A 20,549-nucleotide genomic window follows, 5' to 3' on the forward strand; every position below is an offset into this window, starting at 1 on the left:
AACTGAAGTCATATAATTGATCCTCCTAACTCAGTATTGCCTGTTTTGAACAGCAGCATCTCTCCAGGATCTCGTATAGAACCCCGCTCCCCAAGCAGGAGCTCTTCCACTGAGCTGGTTCTCTCTCCCAAGGACCAAATGTAAACCACTTTAAGCTCTTAGAGGAGGAACAATGTGTAATAAACACAAATATTGTGGAAATTCAGATCATCCTCAGTGAAAACACAACCTTAGTATGATCAAGGTGAAGGATGCCTGATCTAAAATAATGAGCAGGGGGGAAGGAGTCTGCAGCCGAACTGTGTGTTGTCCCTCCAGCAGTTTAAATTGCAATAACAATTAGAAAGTAGCTCATTTTGATAAGTATCATTGATTTACTATGATAAGATGTAAAACTCTTATCACATGCTTGCTACTGTTGTTTTTAATGCCAATTAATTGTGATATTTCTGCTCTGTAAGGAAGGATGTGATTCTTTAGGAATTCACACAGTGACCTTGCCTGACATCTCACATTAATCTCTGTTGACCTTACAAATGGTTCATGAGATATTTAATTATAAAATGCCACGTAAAGAATTTCTCATTACAGATTCACCACATCACACCTAAGCAGCAGCTAATGCTATGTTTATAAAGTTAATGGGCTGATAAATCTGAATGACTCTTCTGTCCTGAATATGAGAATACTCTGTTCGCTCATTAAAGCAGTGTATTTTTCCAACCATGTGCCATCAATATACCTATTAATGATGAGCATTTTGCACTTCAACTCAGTCAGTGTCATGTCTCAAAATTTATTATCGGGCAGTGTGGATGTTGAGCTTTTTCCAAATGTGTTGTTTATTTCCAACATGCCTGAGTCGCATGTAATGCAGTTTGAAACACAACAGACGCAACAAATCAGGCACGCCCATTAAAGGTTTAACCCTGGTAACTGACCAAGCCCCAGTGAAAGCTTTGCGGTGTCTCTGAGCAGTGGGAAAGGCCTGTCTGCATTAAGCCCCAATCAACTTGCCCTCCTCATACATTTCCCAATCACAGCCAGATACTCTGCAAGTGCTGAGAAGACAGGAACCAAGGCAGATTAAAAGAGAATTTGGAATTGACACCATCATACATCAGGGACTGGACTCATGCAAATTGAATGGAGTCATACGGAGCCCAAGAGATCTGCAAGGGAGATCCACAACATTAGCTGATAGGATAGCGTTGGTGACAAGTGTGTGAAGTGATGGCGCTACATCATGTGTTTCCATAATTACAAGTTATGGTGAAGATGGGGGATTCTAAACAGTATTTCCACTTTGTGAAGTGATTCCCTATTTGTCCTTGTGCCTGGTCCCACCTTCAAGATCAGCTTTGAAACTAATTAGATGGGTTCCCTCAAGGGGGCTTTCTGTACTGACAGGAGCATGCTCCAACAGTGTTTCCATCCTGTATACCTGAAGGAGTGTCTCCACCCCCATCGTTCAGCCTGAGATCCAGCACCGAGGGCCTTCTGGCGGTTCACTCACTGCAAGAAGTGAGGTTACAGGGAACCAGACAGAGGGCCTTCTCGGTAGTGGTGCTCGGTGTGGAACCACTGTGCCCTTCAGATGTGAAGGAAATAAGTAGCTATCTTATCTTTAAAAGACATCTGAAGGCAGCCCTGTTTAGGGCAGTTTTTAATACCGTATTGTTTGCTCCATAACACTCACCTTTTTCCTCCTAGAAAGTAATGGGAAATGTCTGTGTGTCTTATGGAGCGAATGCCTATGGGTGGTGGTGGGATCTGCTGCAGTCGTCAGCAGAGGATCCATGGTTCCCCTTCCTTCCCTCCTCCGTGGCTCGCTTTGAAACAACAAAGCAGGAGAAGAGCCATGGAGTGGGGAGGAGAGAGGGACAGAGAGCCTGGTTACAAAGCACGGATCCACATGGATCCTCAGGATTTTTGCACTGGGTCACCCCAAATTCACAATCAGATCACATAGCATGTCCATGGCTACAGCTTGCACCAAAAAAATCACACACCCACTGTTGCCTGGGGCCGCAGTGGTGCAAAAACGTGGTTACAAAACATGGATCCTCAGGATTTTTGCATTGGGCTACCCCAAACTCACCAACAGATCACATGTCTGTGGCCACAGCATGAACCACAAAAATCATACATCCACTGTTTCGTTTAGAATATATATTTTTTCTTGTTTTCCTCCTCTAAAAACTAAGTGCGTGTTATGGTCGGGTGCGTGTTATAGAGCGAAAAATACGGTATTTAATGCTGTATTGTTTTTAAAACTCGATTGGAAGCCGCCCAGAGTGGCTGGGGAAACTCAGCCAGATGATTATTGTATTATTATTATTATTATTATTATTATTATTATTATTATTATACCAGGTTCTCCAACACTATAGGCATAAGCATTGTCTACTGTGTTCAAAGCAACTGCATTAGAGCCATTTTAAAGGTTTGCCCTCCGCACGTGCTGTTGAGGGAAGTGGGGGGCAGATGGAGCTTGTCAACCTGGGAAGGTAGACTGTCTAGGAGAAGGAAAACTCTTGACGCTAAACCTCCGCTGCCTTGTGGGATATCTTTGGGAAAAGAAAGGGCTAAGGAGTAAACCCTACACAAATCCTGAGTGGAGTCCCTAAGATGGTTGAACGGCGCCTTGAACGCCTCCTTCTGGCAACTCCTGCAGCCAAGCTGGTACCCAACATACAGTATGGTACAAAGGAAAGCAGAGCCAAGGCCAAGCAAGGCCAAGAGGGAGGTCTTGTCATCTGGGCAGCCCAGGACTTCCATACACACTGCCCAGGCTTGCGCCCCGGGGAGGTCACTTGGGTGCTGCTGACACATTGGTTTGACTTCACCCTCAGAGGTGCACTCCATTGTCTCTTGAGACAGACAGATGCTAATAACATTGTTTGCTGAATATGAGTTTCTTCTTGTTAAGTGTGATAGCACTGAGAACAGAACTCTGGTTTAGGATTCAGACATGTTAGTTTCCATGTAAGATAGAATATGGTTGATAGGTGTTAAATATGAGTGGTACAGTTCATATTCTGCTGAAGTCAATAGTAGTTAATTTCTTTATTTCAGTGGTCCATTTTTTTCAGATTTTAACTTACAGTACATTTATATTAATTTGACACGGTAAGATAATTACAGCACACTGAAGTTAATATTCACATGGGGAAATGCTTAATGCTACATTCCTGCTTTTTAACAGGCTATCAGGTTTTGCTGCAGTTCTAATTATATACTGTTTTAAATATTGAGGTAAATGACCATTTTAATAGCCCTGTGAAATTAATTTTAACTAGAAATGCAGATATAAAATCTAATGCATGCTTGGGGGGGGGAAGGGTCGCAGTTATTTCCGTCGCGCAGTTCTAGATTATAAACAAATATAGGTGGAAAATAACAATTGTTTACTGTTTCCATAGCACTTTAATATAGTTTCATAGCTGGGCTAAGAATACACTTAAAGCTGGTATAGTTGGATTCTCTCCATAAATTGAAACAAGACTGAGCTAAAGCTCATTTACTGTCTTGGAACGGAATTGATCTTGCTTTCACATTTGATTCACCCACTGCAGATTTTGAGAGGAAGAAAAATAGCATTGTTAGGTCAGTTTAACTAGGCCAGAGTTAGACGGAGAAGATTGGCAAACCCGTTGTTCTAATTCTTTTCTCTTTCTTTGTGGGCAATTTTATTAGCGATTGGGCTGATTTAAATGCATTTTACTGCCTGTGTAACATAAATGTGCACGTGTATTGTTCTCCATTCCCTGCCCAGAGAGTGATGTTGCTGCTTTCTGCATCCTTGTATATTTGATTAAGGCATCCACAGGTCTGAAGGAACCATGTGCACCTTAATGCTCTAAAAGATGACACACACAAGTTGATTGCTGCCATCTTACACGTTGAGCCTTCCCATTGCTAACATGTAGAACTATTGATGAAGCAGCTGTGTTCATTCCCACTCTGTCTAGGTCAGCAGCATTACAGCAACATGCTTTGTCGCTAGCCTTAAATTGCTGAATATCTTGATTTCCCATCTACCGGGATCAAATGCATTTCTTTCTTTCTTTTTTTAAAAAAGCTAGAATTATTTTCTTTTTAGCATCTGTGATTGAGAGATCTCACTGACATTTTTATCTAAAAATGCATATGGCTCACTCAAAGGTTCACAGGTAGACATTTGGGAACATGTTTTTGAAAACCATGAAAATTCTTGGCAGAACTGATTGGCAGAATATTCCTTTTTATCGCTCCAACTCTTTCTTCTTTTAAAAAACCCAGCTTTATTTACAAACTCTGGCAGATAAGATATATTTTTTTAAAAATCATAGTATGTCAAACAATGAAGTACAATAGTGAGCCTCATCTGGCAGGCTTGTTCCAAAGCCTCGGGGTCTTTGCTGAAAGAGGCCTGATCCTCTCTGCCAATGTCTTGATCTGCTTAGTGGTGATACCTTGGGCAGAGTGTTTACCAACAATATCAGCTGGCCAGGGAGAAGAGGCAGATCCAAAGATGTAATGCCCTGCTTGTGTGTTTGCTTTCTCAAAGCTAAAAAATGGCACTCGCATATCCTCCAACATTCTCAAATGAAAACAGGGACGTCCTAAAATATTCTACCCCACCCATCTGACTGAGTTGCCCCAGCCATTCTGGGTGGCTTCCAACATATATAACAAACATAATAAAACATTAAACTTTTTTTTATAAAAATCTTCCCTATACAGGGCTGCCTTCAGATGTCTTCTAAATCTTGTACAGTTACTTATCTCCTTGGCTCAGGGGTGGCATAACTCCATACCCTCCAACATTTCTCCAGTGAAAATAGGGATGTCCTAAGGAAAAGTGGGACATTCTGGGTCTGGGATCAAATCAGAAACTGGGACGGCTTCTTTAAAACTGGGACTGTACCTGGAAAATACAGGCACTTAGAGGGTCTACACTCGTTTCATATTTAAGCACAAATTTCCATTGCCATGTTTCATGGCCATGTGTTTAAATGGGCAGTCCATTCTCGTCTCCCAGGAATTGTTAGCGGACTCCAAAATGTGTATAGGCCGCGACTTGCCAGCATTTTCTTTGCTTTGCTCCCATTCTCTGCTCTTGATTTCTGTACCACTGAAGGCAAATTAGCTCCTCTGGGCAAATGCTTGTCCCTTTCTAACATTACTGCATATGCTAATTGCTCTGTATAAAAAAATCATATAAATTTGCCAAATGTATCTGTTCCCTTTCCCAGACCAATATGACTTCCAACTACCTAAAATTTCCCATGTGCTAATGTCTTTATATAACACAGACATGAGTATTTGCAGAATCTCCTTGGAGATGTAATAAATAAATAGATAAAACACATGGGATGCCCACTTCCGGTTTTCTGATATCCTTGGTCAACATAAGCAAAGAAGGCAGCAGGGCCCATTATTCAGGCTAGCAAGAGTCCTGACAGTCAGAAGGTGCATCATGGTCAATGGTGAAAGCAGAGCTTGTGTTCAAATCCATTTATACTAGAGCAAGAATGGAGAAGGAATAGAAGTTGCATAAGCCCAGGCTTCTTGAAAAGAGGTGATTTCCAACTCCTTGCTTCTGGCAGTCACTAAGTGGATACTGGGCCTCTTTTATGGCACAGCAGATTCCTGGGCTCATCTTTGACCTCTCCTGAATATCTGGCTCTCTTTCTGAGAGGCTGGGCCAATTAGTGTTTGGGAAGACTTTCTGATTTCATACATTCCAAGGAATGGTGGATGGAGGCAGGACAGACAACATAAACTAATGCATGTCTCCTTATGCAAAAAATGCTATCTGTGGGTCAGTACTGTGCTACCTGAGGCGGGGGGGGGATAAATATTGTATCCCACATCAAACTGAAAATAACTAATTGCCTTGGAACCATTGCATTTAAAGGAGACAAGTTAATACCATGCAGACAGAAGAATTGTGACCAACTTGTCTTCAAGGGTGAAAGTGGACATTGGACAAGAAGCATGGCAATAATCTGACATCTCACTTCATGTTTCCACAAACCACTCCCCTTCAGTGGTTGTGTGGTCACACAAAGTGCAGCAACAGGCATTGGTCTTCTATTTTCGTTCTGACTCTCCTGTAATACCTAGCTCTGCTTTAAAGCTCTCCTCTCAGCCTTAACCCCAGCTAACTTAAACCCCACTTCTTTTGATCTCCAGTTGAAAGTACAGTGGTACCTCGGGTTACATACGCTTCAGGTTACATACGCTTCAGGTTACAGACTCCGCTAACCCAGAAATATTACCTCGGGTTAAGAACTTTGCTTCAGGATGAGAACAGAAATTGTGCTCCGGCAGTGCGGCGGCGGCGGGAGACCCCATTAGCTAAAGTGGTGCTTCAGGTTAAGAACAGTTTCAGGTTAAGAACGGACCTCCGGAATGAATTAAGTACGTAACCAGGGGTACCACTGTATCCAGAATCTGGGGGGGGGGGGAGTGAGACAGCAGCATATGTCATTGTTTGAGTGATGCAGTGGTCATCCTGCAAAGTTTCATTTACAAGGATCTCCATTAGAAAGTACAGGAAACCAAGGCTAACATAGTATTCATATACTTCACAACTTTGTTAATGTTCCCTAGTGCTTGTGGCTTATTTTATTTCTCTCCTTGAGGAAAATGTTCTAAATCTGGGCTCCTTGTTTGGGTCTAAATGTATTCAGAGCCCCCCCCCCCCGCTCTCTAAATGAAAGGACTTCTTTAACTAATTGACTACAGCTAATTGACTACAGTAGTGATTGGAGTTCAACTTTCGCAGGCCTTGCATAACAGCATTTGGACTCATTCAAGATACAAGAGCAGGATTAACGGAGCAGGATTTTGAAAAACATATTGCTAGCATCCTATTTGTCTTGATTTTATTCTTCACTGAGCCCCAATATTTGTTTACAGTTTTTTGAGGGGGGAAAAGCACCAGAAATCTTCATTTGCAAGCTTGCCCAGTAATGCTCTTGTAGCATAGATGGGATAAGCCACCTTTAAAACGTATACCCTTGCTCCTTTTTACAGTAAAGCCATAAAAAGCTGGCAGGCAAATAAAGAGACGGATCTTAAGCCTCTTTTAATAAAACAATTAAAGCAATAAAGTAATCTCTTACTGTTTTATTAATTTCATTGGTAGAACATAAAGGGCTTTGGGTGAAATCTTGAAATCAATTGGAGTCTTCCCCTGGGGTTCAAAAAGTCAAGATTTTATCTCGTATATTTGCACTTATGAGCACATATTTAAGTTTCATTTTAGGTGATAGCGACAAAAATCAGGAAAGGTTAAAGCTAGTTTTCTAGAGGATTATAGGAAATAGGCTGGCTGGGGCTTGGCGAAGCGAGGGAGGTCTTCTCAACTGCAGTTAAAAGACTGGGATCGTGAGCTTTGTTTCCCACAGCCTCTTCCTGGAGTGAGTACCCTCTCACCAGATGTTCCCATGCCCGAGTGATGTTAACCATGGCTAAAGCTAACACAACCAGGCTTTGAACTGCATATTAGGAGAGTTGGTCAGTAGGATATGGTTTTGTGTAGGCTGGTATGAAAGATATCTGATATATGAAGTACAGTGGTACCTCGGGTTACAGACACTTCAGGTTACAGACTCCGCTAACCCAGAAATATTACCTCGGGTTAAGAACTTTGCTTCAGGATGAGAACAAAAATCGTGCTCTGGCAGTATGGCAGCAGCGGGAGGCCCCATTAGCTAAAGTGGTGCTTCAGGTTAAGAACAGCTTCAGGTTAAGAACGGACCTCCAGAATGAATTAAGTTCTTAACCCGAGGTGTTGTTGTTGTTTAGTTGTCTAGTCGTGTCCGACTCTTCGTGACCCCATGGACCAGAGCACGCCAGGCACTCCTGTCTTCCACTGCCTCCCGCAGTTTGGTCAGACTCATGTTTGTAGCTTCGAGAGCACTGTCCAACCATCTCGTCCTCTGTTGTCCCTTTCTCCTTGTGCCCTCAATCTTTCCCAACATCAGGGTCTTTTTCAGGGAGTCTTCTCTTCTCATGAGGTGGCCAAAGTATTGGAGCCTCGGCTTCACAATCTGTCCTTCCAGTGAGCACTCAGGGCTGATTTCCTTAAGAATGGAGAGGTTTGATCTTCTTGCAGTCCATGGGACTCTCAAGAGTCTCCTCCAGGACCATAATTCAAAAGCAAACCCGAGGTACCACTGTATATATAACAGGGATGGAGAAACCTGTGACACTCCCAGTGTTGGACCACAACTCCCATCATTCCAGACCATCAGCCGTGCTGGTTAGGGCTGATGTGGTCCAACAGCTTTTGGAGATCGACAAATTTCCCATCCCTTCTATAAAAGTTTGGGTCAGCAGAGAAGAGTTTGACTCAGCATTGTTTCTATATAAAGCTTCTATGATTACGGAGGTTATATGGCTGGGCCGAGAGCAGCAGCTCCTTGTCTCCTTTCTAATTCCCTTCCCTATAATGTCAAACTAAAACATTTGATGTGGAGGCATTGTGTTGCAAGCTTCAGTGTCCCCATTCCAGTTTATTGGCTTCTGTTTACAGGGGTGGAGAAGCTTAACAGCGACATGGCCCTTGGATCACATGCTCTACTTCGCTCCTATATGTGCTGCTTTTGTGCTGCCTATTGTTGTTTTTCCATTTCTGTAGCTTTTTAAAATGTTCTGGCTTTAATTGTTTTGTTTTACTGTTTTTTGTTTTTTTTTACTGTAATTTTAACTTTTGGTGAGCCACCTTGGGAATCTCCACAAGTCATTTAAGCAAATCGGTGGTTTACTAGATTTTATGAAAGGGGGGCAGAGATTCCATGTTTCTGCTATTGCTTTCAGAAGTAGTCATGCAAACCCTTCTTGTGTACTTCACCCTCAGATGGCTGAGATGTCGGTGGGTGTTTATAGAGAGAGAAAGAGACTGCGTAGTCAAGTACTGAATCCAGAGGTGTTACAGACTTACCTTGCTCTCCATAGTTTGATTCATTAAAAGTTGGCATACAAGGATAACTGTGATTGACAAGGATAACTGTGACAAGGATAGCTGTGATTTTAAAGATGAATGGGAACCCTTTACAAAGTATTTAAAGAAAGAGCAAAATGAACTGGACTCCTTGGCAGGTTTTGAATAAACATTCACAAACTTCCCATTGATAACATCTAGATAGATAAATTAAGGATCTGTAAAGTTTTGTAACATGCAGAAAATAACATACAGTGGTACCTCGGGTTACAGATGCTTCATGTTACATACACTTCAGGTTACAGACTCCGTTAACCCAGAAATAGTACCTCGGGTTAAGAACTTTACTTCAGGATGAGAACAGAAATCGCGCAGCAGCGCCCCTTTAGCTAAAGTGGTGCTTCAGGTTAAGAACAGTTTCAGGTTAAGAACGGACCTCCAGAACAAATTAAGTTCTTAACCCGAGGTACCACTGTATGTTGATAAACCAGAGAGAGGAGCTGAGGGAATTCAGCGGGGGGTTATATTTGGGGGAGGAGGGAGGGGAAAATGGGGGGGGGGATTAAGGATGATATGTTTTTTGATAAAATGTTATGTTGAAATTACTAATAATTTTTTTATTAAAAAAATTGGCATACTGAATTGTTGCTAATAATGTCACTGAAGAAGATAATGACTGAAATCTGCATGCCATGTTCTTGAAGTTGCACTGGTTAAATCTATAGGGGTTAACGCTTCCTTTTACTTTACAGGATTTATAATTAAATTGGGGGCTGTATACAGATCTTTTAATCTAAACATCATTTATTAGTTCTGGGGAAATTCATCTCTCCCCCCCCCTCCAAATTCCATTCAGAAAGGAACACTCGGGTATTATTTAGACGTAATCAAAAACCATAGCAAGGAAGACTCAAATTGCCAAAAGTTCCCAAGGATAGTCGGCTCGTTTGGTAAACAGCTGCCAATTAACCAGCTTTATTCTGTGCTGCGCCATTATTGTTTGCGTTATTTTGCAGATTCATCGGCACATATAGCATATTGTAATCCTTTGATCTATTATGTAAACTTGTTAATAGACGCTGGGTAAATAGGAAGGCGCCAGCCATCACACGGCCTTGCTAATGCAGTCCTTGGCTACTGTACCAAGGCCAATGTATTGGCAGATTTGCATTAGCATAGACACTGCTCATCCTGCACTAGATAATGGACTCAAAGGTTAAGAGCAAAGGATCGCAACAGCCCCGATCAGCGGAGCTTTTCTAGGGCTAATTACCTCTTCACTGCGCTGACTCTAATGTGACATGTTTATTGCCTTAACTAACAACTCATTAGCTTAGTTGATGTTTTTGTCAATATTAATTCGTTCATTTAAGCCAAGTCAAAGCTTAAACAAAGATGTTCAGACTGAGAAGTGGGCAGCAGAGTGACTTTTGTTTAGTTCATCTTTTTTCCCCTCTCTCTCCCCTTAGCTCAATTTAAACAAGATAAATGTTGACAAGAGAAATATTTAGAGTGTCTGCAGGTAGTAGGTGTTTACTAATGTGCTAGTGTTCAAGGGCCAAGGCGCTTTATTTAAATAAGGGGGGGAGGCTTAAATGATTTGAGAGCGGAATGTTTAATAAATTAAAACGCACACTTAATGGGTCTCTGGAAGAGCCATTTGAAAACAACTCTGGCCTCCAATAGGTTAAATTTGGGTCCCTGGGAAGATGTGCGGATTGGCTGGCAACTTCTCGGCTGCTAAATATGGCAGGCAGTTTGTTCAATAAACAAAAATAAGAAGCTGGGTTTTGCGAACTGCCTGTAGGAGGGGAAAAACATAAAAATCAATACTTTATCTCAACCACAGCAATAAGTAGCTAAATGAATGATATTAAAAAGAGCTACTGTATAATAGCATCGCAGTAATGATCAATTACATTTATCTAGGAAAGTTACTTGTTTAGCCCTCATTCACATTATACTAATGGATGATTGCCGTAGTTCATTATTTCAGCGTCCTTCATTTGAAAAGGAAAATAATCCATTACAAGATTCATTATCACAATTTCAGTATGCATAATCTGGACGTGGGAATAACTATGGCAGAGGCTTTTCCCTTTTTTGTTACATAGGGGCTGCCCAGTGCTATTTTTCTAGAAAAAGAGGTGTCAAAACTCAACAGGAATGGCAATTGCGCCCACATGAGAGGTGCCGGAACCCATCTGAGAGGTGCTGGAACTGAGTTCCTGTGAGTTCCCCTTGGGGAAAAGCCCTGGGGCTGCCCTTGTGTTTAAAATAGAGGGGGTGAGAGAGGAGACCATATTAATTTTGCATTTAACAGGCTGGAAGCTGATGATGTAGCACAGTATAGATCGGAAGGCTCCCAGTCACTTCTCCTAATTGAATGTAGCTGTTAACTCCAGTGCAGTAAACATAAATGAAAATGTGGGGTTTATTGTGTTATCTGTAGAAAGCCATAAACGCTCAGAGTGCTTTTCACCTCCCTCTCCTTCGTAGGGATGGGGAACCAAAGCAATTGGTGCCCGTAAAGCTGCAAGAATGCAGGAGATCACCAGTGTAGGGCAGACGTAATGGCAATATACTGAAACGGCGACTGTGTGTTGTGGCCGTCTGTTGTAAAACTGTGTGAGGTCATGGATAAATCAGGAAATTATTATTATTATTTTAAAAAATGGACTATTTGGACTGCCAGCAAGCCCCACCCGTAAAGTGGGGGGGGGAACGCCACAGAATATAATTTCCCGATTAAAAATAAAGAAATGTGGAAATGTTAGTGCCACACAAATATTTACGCATAATCTTTAAAAGGCAGTCTAAATAGAAAGCAGCTCAGGCTTCTGAACTTTGGGAAAACATTGCTCTGGAAGCTGCCTACTTTGGCTTAGGCCCTTCTTTGGATGAGAAAGAAGCTTTTTTACTTCCCTGTTCACCATGGGAATTTTTTTAAAAAAGTTATAGCTATAAAAAAAATATTCTTATGATGGGTGAGCTTTGAGGGCATAGTAGCAAAAAATGTTTACTAAATTTCAGATAAATAGGTCCAGGGGTTTTATTGTACTGGGTACCATTAAATTTTCCTTTTCCTTTCCTTTCCTTTCCTTTTTAAAGAACTATTTGTAGCTCTTTCATTTTGGCAAAAGTTTATGAAATTTGCAAATATGGTACCCCCTTCTGAGGAGGATAAACCCTGACACATTTCAGTGGTTTTCATACAAATACTGTCTTTCCAGTTTTGGGGTGGTTCTTTTTTTTAACCAACTAACTTAATTTCCCCCAATTATTTTTTGTGGCAAATCTGTATAAAAATAGCATACACGGGAGATATGGCATTGGCTAAGAAACCTGCCAAATTACAGACAGATCTGTCCAGGTTTTTGTGTGTGCGGATTTTGGTGGGAGAAGTAAAAAAAACACACGCTTTGCTTCCCTCCCTGTGATTATGTGAGCAATAACTTTATCGTGAAAGTGGGATATATTGTAGAGGTTCCTGAAGGAATGTAACCTGAAAATTTTGGAAGGAGGAGCACAGGGGCCAGGGAGTTGAGTTGTTATGTTCACTAACTAGAAAACTAAGAGACAAGGACAATAGAGACTTCAAAAAAGATTGGGATCAGTTTATGTTGTACTTACGAAAACATTGTAAAGAAGTCAACTCACTAGCAGGATTTGAATAAACACTTACAATTAAGAAAACAAGTATCAAAGTTAAGATGCAACAATGGGGAAATAATAAAGGGTAAGATGTAACTTGGGGGGGGGAATGGTACAAAAAGAATAAGAATATAACAATATTTAATTAAAAGATTATGAAATTAAGGTAGAATAAGACGGGCAGGTGAAGCAAATATTTAAAGATCAGAAGAGGAAGTTGAGGGAAGTCATGGAGGGGTGATTGGAATCCATATATTTTCTTTGTGATAATAATGATTGTGTTGAATATAAAATTGGATAAGTCAATAAAATAGAATCAGTTTGATTCCCTCCCCCTCTTTCTTTTTCCTTTCTCCTCCTGTGAAGAGGCTGCATCCTAATGTTTTAATGTTGTATTTTAATCTTGTTTTTAAAATTGTATTTTAATCAACTTGTTTTTATAATTGGTTGTTAGCCGCCCTGAGCCCGGTCTTGGCTGGGGAGGGTGGGGTATAAATAAAAGTTATTATTATTAAAACTATTTAAAAAGAAGAAGATGTTATGTTCACTCAGCTGGCACCAAATGTGACATCGCCATGGATCCCTTGGTAGAAATGACTTCTGCTTATGTCTACAACTGAGAACCTTTCCCACATCCAAGTAAGCCGCCCCGTGATCTTTGGATGAGGGGCAATATGGAAATTTATTTTTTTAAAAAAAAAATACGAGTTCCTTCTCCTGTAAATTTGTGGACAGTGGACAAATTGTGCAGCGTAAAATCTGGCCATTCTGTCTGACCCCAGCAGTGGTGGGAGAGCTTTGTTCACTTAGCAACACTTAAAATAAGTGGCCAGTCATTATTAATTCATCTGGCATTCTTTGTAATAACATAAATCTTAGTGAACTAATTTGGTTTTAAAGTGCTTATAATAAGGAATCTCCAGAGGTTGCAACCATAATTGAGCTACTAATTAATTGCAACGTTATTTTAATGTGGCATTCTTTTCTTCGCTTGACTCTTCATCCGAGGATGTCAGCAGCCGTTTTGGCAACCGTTTCTTCTTTATCTACACTCAGCTCTATTGTGCATGTACTCACAGCGTGGCGGAAAGTTCTTTTTGTCCAGTATTGGTTTGGCAGTGTGGTCATAAACGAGCCACTCCCACCTTCAAGCCAAAGCCAAGATCTACCATGTATGATCAGCGAAGAAAAGAGTTATAAGGAAGAAAGATCAGGTGTGCTTTGCAAAATCGTAGCAAAAACTAAGGCCCACGGGTGAAGACTATGGCTGGGCAATACAGTGGTACCTTGGTTCTCAAACTTAATCCGTTCCAGAAGTCTGTTCCAAAACCAAAGTGTTCCAAAACCAAGGCGTGCTTTCCCATAGAAAGTAATGCAAAATGGATTAATCTGTTCCAGACTTTTAAAAACAGCAATTTAACAAGAATTTTACTATCTAACGAGACCATTGATTCATTAAATGAAAGCAATAATGAATGTACTGCAGTCACACAATCAATCAGTAGCTGAACTGGGTTCCACACAGTCACAAAAACAAAACAAAAAGAGTTGGAAAAAAACCCCACGCAAAATAAATAGCAAAAACAGACAGACCTCAGCGTAACACTCAAAACGGAAGTATGGCACTCAAAACGGAGCACGTTCGGCTTCCGAAAAAAGTTTGCAAACCGGAACACTTACTTCTGGGGTTGCAATGTTTGGGTTCCAAGCTGTTTGAGTACCAAGGTGTTTGACAACCAAGGTACCACTGAATCTGGTTTTCAGCACTGTGATATATCGCCAGCTAAAAATCATGATATACCAATGTATCACGAATAAGGATGGAACCACATAGAGTCTTTGGCTGGCTTCATGGTTTTTGCCTGCTCTTGTGATTCATGGCCCCCTGCGTGAGGCTGGGGAGAGCGGAACCAACAGAAATAAAAGGAGTTGCGGGAATTGAGAGAAGCATTGGCCGGCTTCACAGTTTTCCCCACATTGTGATTTTTGCATCACACACAAATCATGATTAGCGATATATTGCCAGTTCAGTTTCATTGAACTTCGTGGCGGGAAAATAAGACAAGCTTCAGTCATTTATTTTAATGTGCATGCAGGTTGGCATGGATTTAAAGGTTAGAAACAGCAACGTGAACCTGTGTTGGATAAGCCATGAATGTGATGTTAATTGTCAGGTTTTCGTGATCACAAATGAATCCAATTCTCTAGGCGGCTTGTAAAAGAATATGCAATATTTAAAATGCAATAATTAAAACAACAAACAAGACAAAACTTTCCCTAGAAGAGGCAGAAGAAAGTAATTTGCAGCTGAGTTCAAAACCAGTTAAAAAGAGCAAGATCAGGGCTTTCCCCCCAACACTAAGTTCAGTGAAATTAACAGGCATTGGTGTGAGAGAGGTTTCGCCAATGACTTGCCAGCTGACACCCCTCCCTAATAAAGCACCACCCTCCTGGTCTTGAAGACCTACTTATTTTCACTGGCTTGTTCATTATTCTCTATTCTGATATTTCAACCTTTGGGTTGATAGTCATGTAAAAAAAAAAAAGGTATCGGGTTTTCTCTTCGATCTGCAAGCATATTTATTATTGCTGCTTTTATTAATGGGAGGTTTTGTATTATTTTCTATTTTATTTTATCATTTGAATTGCATTTTTATCTGTTGCTTTGTAAACCACCTTAAATAAGCTTTAGACAGGAAGGTAACCCATAACTATTATAAATTAATAACATAAACACATTTACAGAAATTCTTTCTACGAGTGTTCTCTTTCCGAGTTTTCGTTATAAGGTCAGGGCTTTGTACTGAGGGGGAGAATACTTGTAATTTTATTATGAATGGACAATGTGATTCAAATGGTTAAAACTTTATAAAGGACATATAGTTCATTGATATACAATGGAACCAAGGAAGGGAATAGGGGGAAGTCAATCTGTTTTGGTTTTGGTTTTATCTTTATTATTGTTTGTTTGTTTTTGGTATTGTTGGAAAATTAATAAAATGTTATAAAAGGGGATTTGTACTGAGAGGGAAACCTCTTAATCTGTCTGCCATTGAAGAAGGAACTGGGGAAGCAGTGTCTCTGAGTAAGAAGTTGTGTTTTGAAGAAAATTAAGTGTGTGGCTGTGCAGCATATTCATCAGACACATTCATGGGGTTAAGATTTAAAGGCTAGCTAGGACATCTTCATCCCACTCCTGCGCCATTACTCACTAGAATTAAATCTCAGATTGCACCATTCATGCAGATTGAAAGCACTGCTAGTGGTTTCTCGGATGATGTCACCGGCATGTTGTTAAGGAGTCATTAAAGACCGTGCATGTATTCTCATTAAAGTCTTGCCTTCTTCCCCTTCCTCCACCGCTGCATTGAAAGCTGATTAAAAAGCAGCAGACATTACGGCAAGAGCTGTTTTGTCTGTTTCGTTTGCTTATTTTAAAGTTGGGTTTTGAGTAGTGTTGGGCAACCAAGCAACAGGTTCCTTTCCTCACCTCATCTTTAGTTTTTCCAACCGTTCACCAGATATTCTCAAGAACACAGGTCTTCCAGAGTACGTGATTTTAGGGTGGAGTTGCTTGTTTGGGGAAAGAGGGGGCTAGGGAAAAGTAAACCTCCAGGAATTTGCCCCCCTCTTCCCTCTGCCTCTCCTTGCCCCGCCAATTACACACACACCCTTCTGAGGTGGGTTGGAACTGGTGGTGAGAGATTGCTAGGAACAGGAGAGTGCTTAGCTGCTTCATCCTTAAGACTTCACCATCTTGAACATGCTCAAAAATGCATTTCTTACCAGAATCCATAAAATTTGTAATTTTCCCCATCCACACAATACATCAAAAGCACTGTCATGCTGCCTTAAACAGTCATGGCTTTCTCCAAAGAGTCCTGGGAACTGTAGCTTGTTAAGGATGCTGAGAGTTGTTAAGTTGCAATTCCTGAAACGGTTTAATGGTCAATCCCTCTTCCCAGGGGACTCTGGGAATTGTAGATCTCTTGGGCAGGGGGCCTCTCTAGATCATAGTAATCTGTGTTTGATCTCTTTTTCCTGACTCTGGCTTTCTAATGTTTCTTGTGTGGCAGGCAAGGCCTTGACGTATCTTCTGCTGCAGCCTCCCAGCCCAAAACTTCCGCCACACAGCACCATCAGAAGAACTGCCATTGATCTCATAGGACGAGGGTTTACGGTATGGGAGCCTTATATGGATGTCTCTGCAGTGCTGATGGGCCTATTGGAGCTCTGTGCTGATGCTGAGAAGCAACTTGCAAAGTATGTACTTCACCCAATAATTTGGGGTGTGCTGTCGGGGGGTAGTAGTAATTGGTTTTGTTTCACGTGGTTTTCATTGAGATATCCAGTAACACCAAGGTCTAGGGGGCCAGTTACACGTTGCCAGAAAAGTGGGTTTGATTCACACATACAAACACTCACACACAAAAAGAGGATAGCAATTTGCATAAAATCAGCATATGGTAATTTATATAGAATCGTAGAATTGTATAGTTGGAAGGGGTCCTGAGCGCCAACTAGTCCCAAATCCCTGCAATGCAGGAATCTCAACGGAAGCATCCATGACAGGTGGCCACCCAACCTCTGCTTAAAAATCTCCAAGGAAGGAAAGTTCACAATCTCCCAAGGGAAACTGTTCCAACTGTCTAACCACTCTTGTTGTCAGAAGGTTCTTCTGTTCATTCGGAATCTCCTTTCCTGTAACTTGAAGCTATTGGTTCAGGTCCTAGCTTTCAGAGCAGGAGAAGAAGAAGACTTTGGATTTGATATCCCACTTTATCACTACCCTAAGGAGTCTCAAAGCAGCTAACATTCTGCTTTCCCTTCCTCCCCCACAACAAACACTCTGTGAGGTGAGTGGGGCTGAGAGACGTCAAAGAAGTGTGACTGGCCCAAGGTCACCCAGCAGCTGCATGTGGAGGAGCGGGGACACAAACCCGGTTCACCAGATTACGAGTCTACCGCTCTTAACCACTACACCACACTGGCTCTTACACTGGCTTACTCCATCTTTCATGCGGCAGCCCTTTAGATATTTGTCGACGGCTACCATATCTCCTCTTTTCCAGACTAAACTTCCAAGTTCCATCAACCATTCCTCATAGGACTTGGTTTCCAGGCCCTTGATCAACATGTATAGGTGCAAATTTAGCAACAATTATTAGGATTTTAATAGGAATACATTATATCTCACCATAGTGGGGAAGACACCAGGGCCTTGTGTGCCTGCCCCATCTAGTGACCAAGTGTTGCCCATTGTTGATGGGCAACATCAACGCTCCTGCTCTTTTTATGGTTCAAACACATGTTCAAAATTAGTATTTTTTGTTGTGCACTTTTGATGTATTAGGTGTGATCTAGTGTGATCTCTTACGAAACCTGACACCCATCTTTCAAATATGGCTCCATACTGCATGTAAAATGGGAAAGAATCAATACTTTTTATTCCTTGCCTTTTCGTTAATCTCCTCCAATCAATCTGCTTACGCTAAGACAAAAGTCCTCTTCAGGCAGGTACTTGAAGAGGATATGTGTGGGAGACCAAGCTGGATTGTGACTGCTAGGTATGCAGTCACAATTACGCACCCATCTGCACACCAGTCGTGTCCCATGCCACACATTTGCCTTGCACATCTACATCTGTATGCATGTATGGTTTCTTCCGTGTGAACAGCAACTTTGATTGTCCAGGGCTTCTGTTCACATTCATATTGGAGTGAATCCATGGCCAGCAGGGAACGCAGCAGGGAACGCAGTTGGTGTGTGCATTGATATCAAAGGAACATTGCTAGTGGACCGGATCCCACTCGCTTCACATGCATGCCCTCTTCATGCATGTAAGATGCATGAAGAGGGTTGTATTCTCTCTTACTCTTTTAATTTAGTACTAGGGCAGACTGGCAAGCATAATATTACAGTAAATAAATATTTACTGTAAGGGACGCAGGTGGCGCTGTGGGTAAAATCGTATGGTCAGCGGTTCGAATCCCCGCGGCGGGGTGAGCTCCCGTCGTTCGGTCCCAGCTCCTGCCCACCTAGCAGTTCAAAAGCACTCTTAAGTGCAAGTAGATAAATAGGGACCGCTTTATAGCGGGAAGGTAAACGGCATTTCCGTGTGCGGCACTGGTGCTGGCTCACCAGTGCAGCTTCGTCACGCTTGCCACGTGACCCCGAAGTGTCTTTGGATGGCGCCGGCTCACGGCCTCTAGAGCGAGATGAGCACGCAACCCTAGAGTCGGACACGACTGGCCCGTACAGGCAGGGGTACCTTTACCTTTAGGGCAGACTGGCAAGCATAATATTACAGTAAATAAATATGAATAGCTAGTTCCATACAGCAGTTCTAAAACTGATAACTCGGCCTTGTTGTGCAGGTTGAAGAAAATGACTTCCTTTATGACGCTTTAAAAAGTACACCATATTTTCTAAAAACAAAAACAAGGTTTTGATTATTATTTTATGTATCCAGATTACTTTGGGAAAGGGGGATCCACCTGCTGTAGTTTTTAAAGTATAGTAATGCCATATATATAGAGAGATATAGATATAGATATATATGCTTGCAATCTTCTTGGATGTGTGGGTTTTGTTTTGTTTTTTCCTTGCCTAGGTAAAAAATATTTCAAGACAACCTTTTTCCATAGATAGATAGATAGATAGATAGATAGATAGATAGATGTGGGGGAAATTTCTTAAATGTACACTGTGCTCAATCTCACATTCTTCAGTTCAAATAGATAGCAAATGCAGTCAATTAAAATGATGAAATCAGGTCATCTGTATAAATGTTTTGAGTTTCATTGCTTAAGACTTGTTTATTTCATGGAAATATGTGAACAAGTTATATCTTATAAACAGATGTATCTGATAAATCCTTGGAGTAAAGGCAATCAATATAACCATGTACTTTTTTATATATAAAAAAGGGAGGTGGGAATATAGCGTCAGTGGGTGTTTTCATTGTGAGCACAACCTTTCCTTGTAAGATGAAATATAAAAAATATTGTTCAGCTATTAGGATGGTCAAGTGCTTTAATTCATAGCTGCTTTCAACTGCCTCTTAAAACCCACAGGGACATTTTCCTGCACTATTGGGCAGGATTGTATTCTCTTATATAGATACATGCCTGCTTTTGTAAAAAGCGTTGATAATTGCTCTTCTGCCCACATCCTCCGTGATGAAAAAGCACGATCTCTGATTACTGTTTTGTTGGCCAGTTAAAATTGTACTTTAACTTGTGGGGAAATCAACACATTTGGGTGTTCACTTCTTCCCTAGCACAACATAAGTTTGCCAGGCAATTTTTGTTATTCTAGGCAGAAGGCCAGAACAACGACAACAAAAATGACACCAAACTACAGACTTGCATTTTTAAAAATTACATTTCATTCCTGTATATGCATGGTTAATCATTTTAACTTACAAACTTTGATTTAGTTGCCCTGATTTTTATAAGCAACTAAAGCAGAGCATGCCAGATCTCTAGTCACAAATAGATTTATGCCACTTAATAAAATCAAAGTGTTCTAAAATCACAAAATATAACGTGTAGGTGAAAGCCTATTATTGCTCCTTGCTATTTAAAAATTATATGAAAAGTTTGTTCAGAGCTGACTATTTGTTAATTTTTGCTTCCGATTCAAAGTCTGTTAAGCAAACTTTGTTTCATCTTTTTCTTTAATCCCTTTGTTTGATGCTTGTAGCACAATATGTCACCATTCTTTCTGATAGCGATATTTTTATTAGTATTACTATTAAGAATATTTAATGCCTCTACCCTCTGTCTTCTGCTTGGTGAGTACTCAGAGCAGCTTACAAAAACGGAAATAATACAATAAATAATAATGTACAATACATAAACCACATAATAAAAAAAGAACTTGCTAAAAGCAGAAATCATAAAAAAAGTTAAGTAGCAGACTATATTTTGGTTGGAAAAAGAACACTCCG

The 20,549-nt window shown here is 40.9% G+C and overlaps 1 protein-coding gene across 5 annotated transcripts in view; it reads left to right on the forward strand.

Annotated features, from left to right (window-relative positions):
- The window catches only part of WDR7 (WD repeat domain 7), a 228,882-nt gene that overhangs the window by 127,741 nt on the left and 80,592 nt on the right, over window positions 1-20,549 (forward strand). For all 5 annotated transcript variants that reach the window (XM_082241763.1, XM_082241764.1, XM_082241767.1 and 2 more), the window contains one exon: window positions 16,672-16,858. In XM_082241763.1, coding sequence (XP_082097889.1) covers window positions 16,672-16,858 — 187 coding nt within the window. The remainder of the gene's footprint in view (window positions 1-16,671; window positions 16,859-20,549) is intronic.

This window comes from Podarcis vaucheri, assembly GCF_965113315.1.
Source record: "Podarcis vaucheri genome assembly, chromosome: 11".
Taxonomy (NCBI): Eukaryota; Metazoa; Chordata; class Lepidosauria; order Squamata; family Lacertidae; genus Podarcis; species Podarcis vaucheri.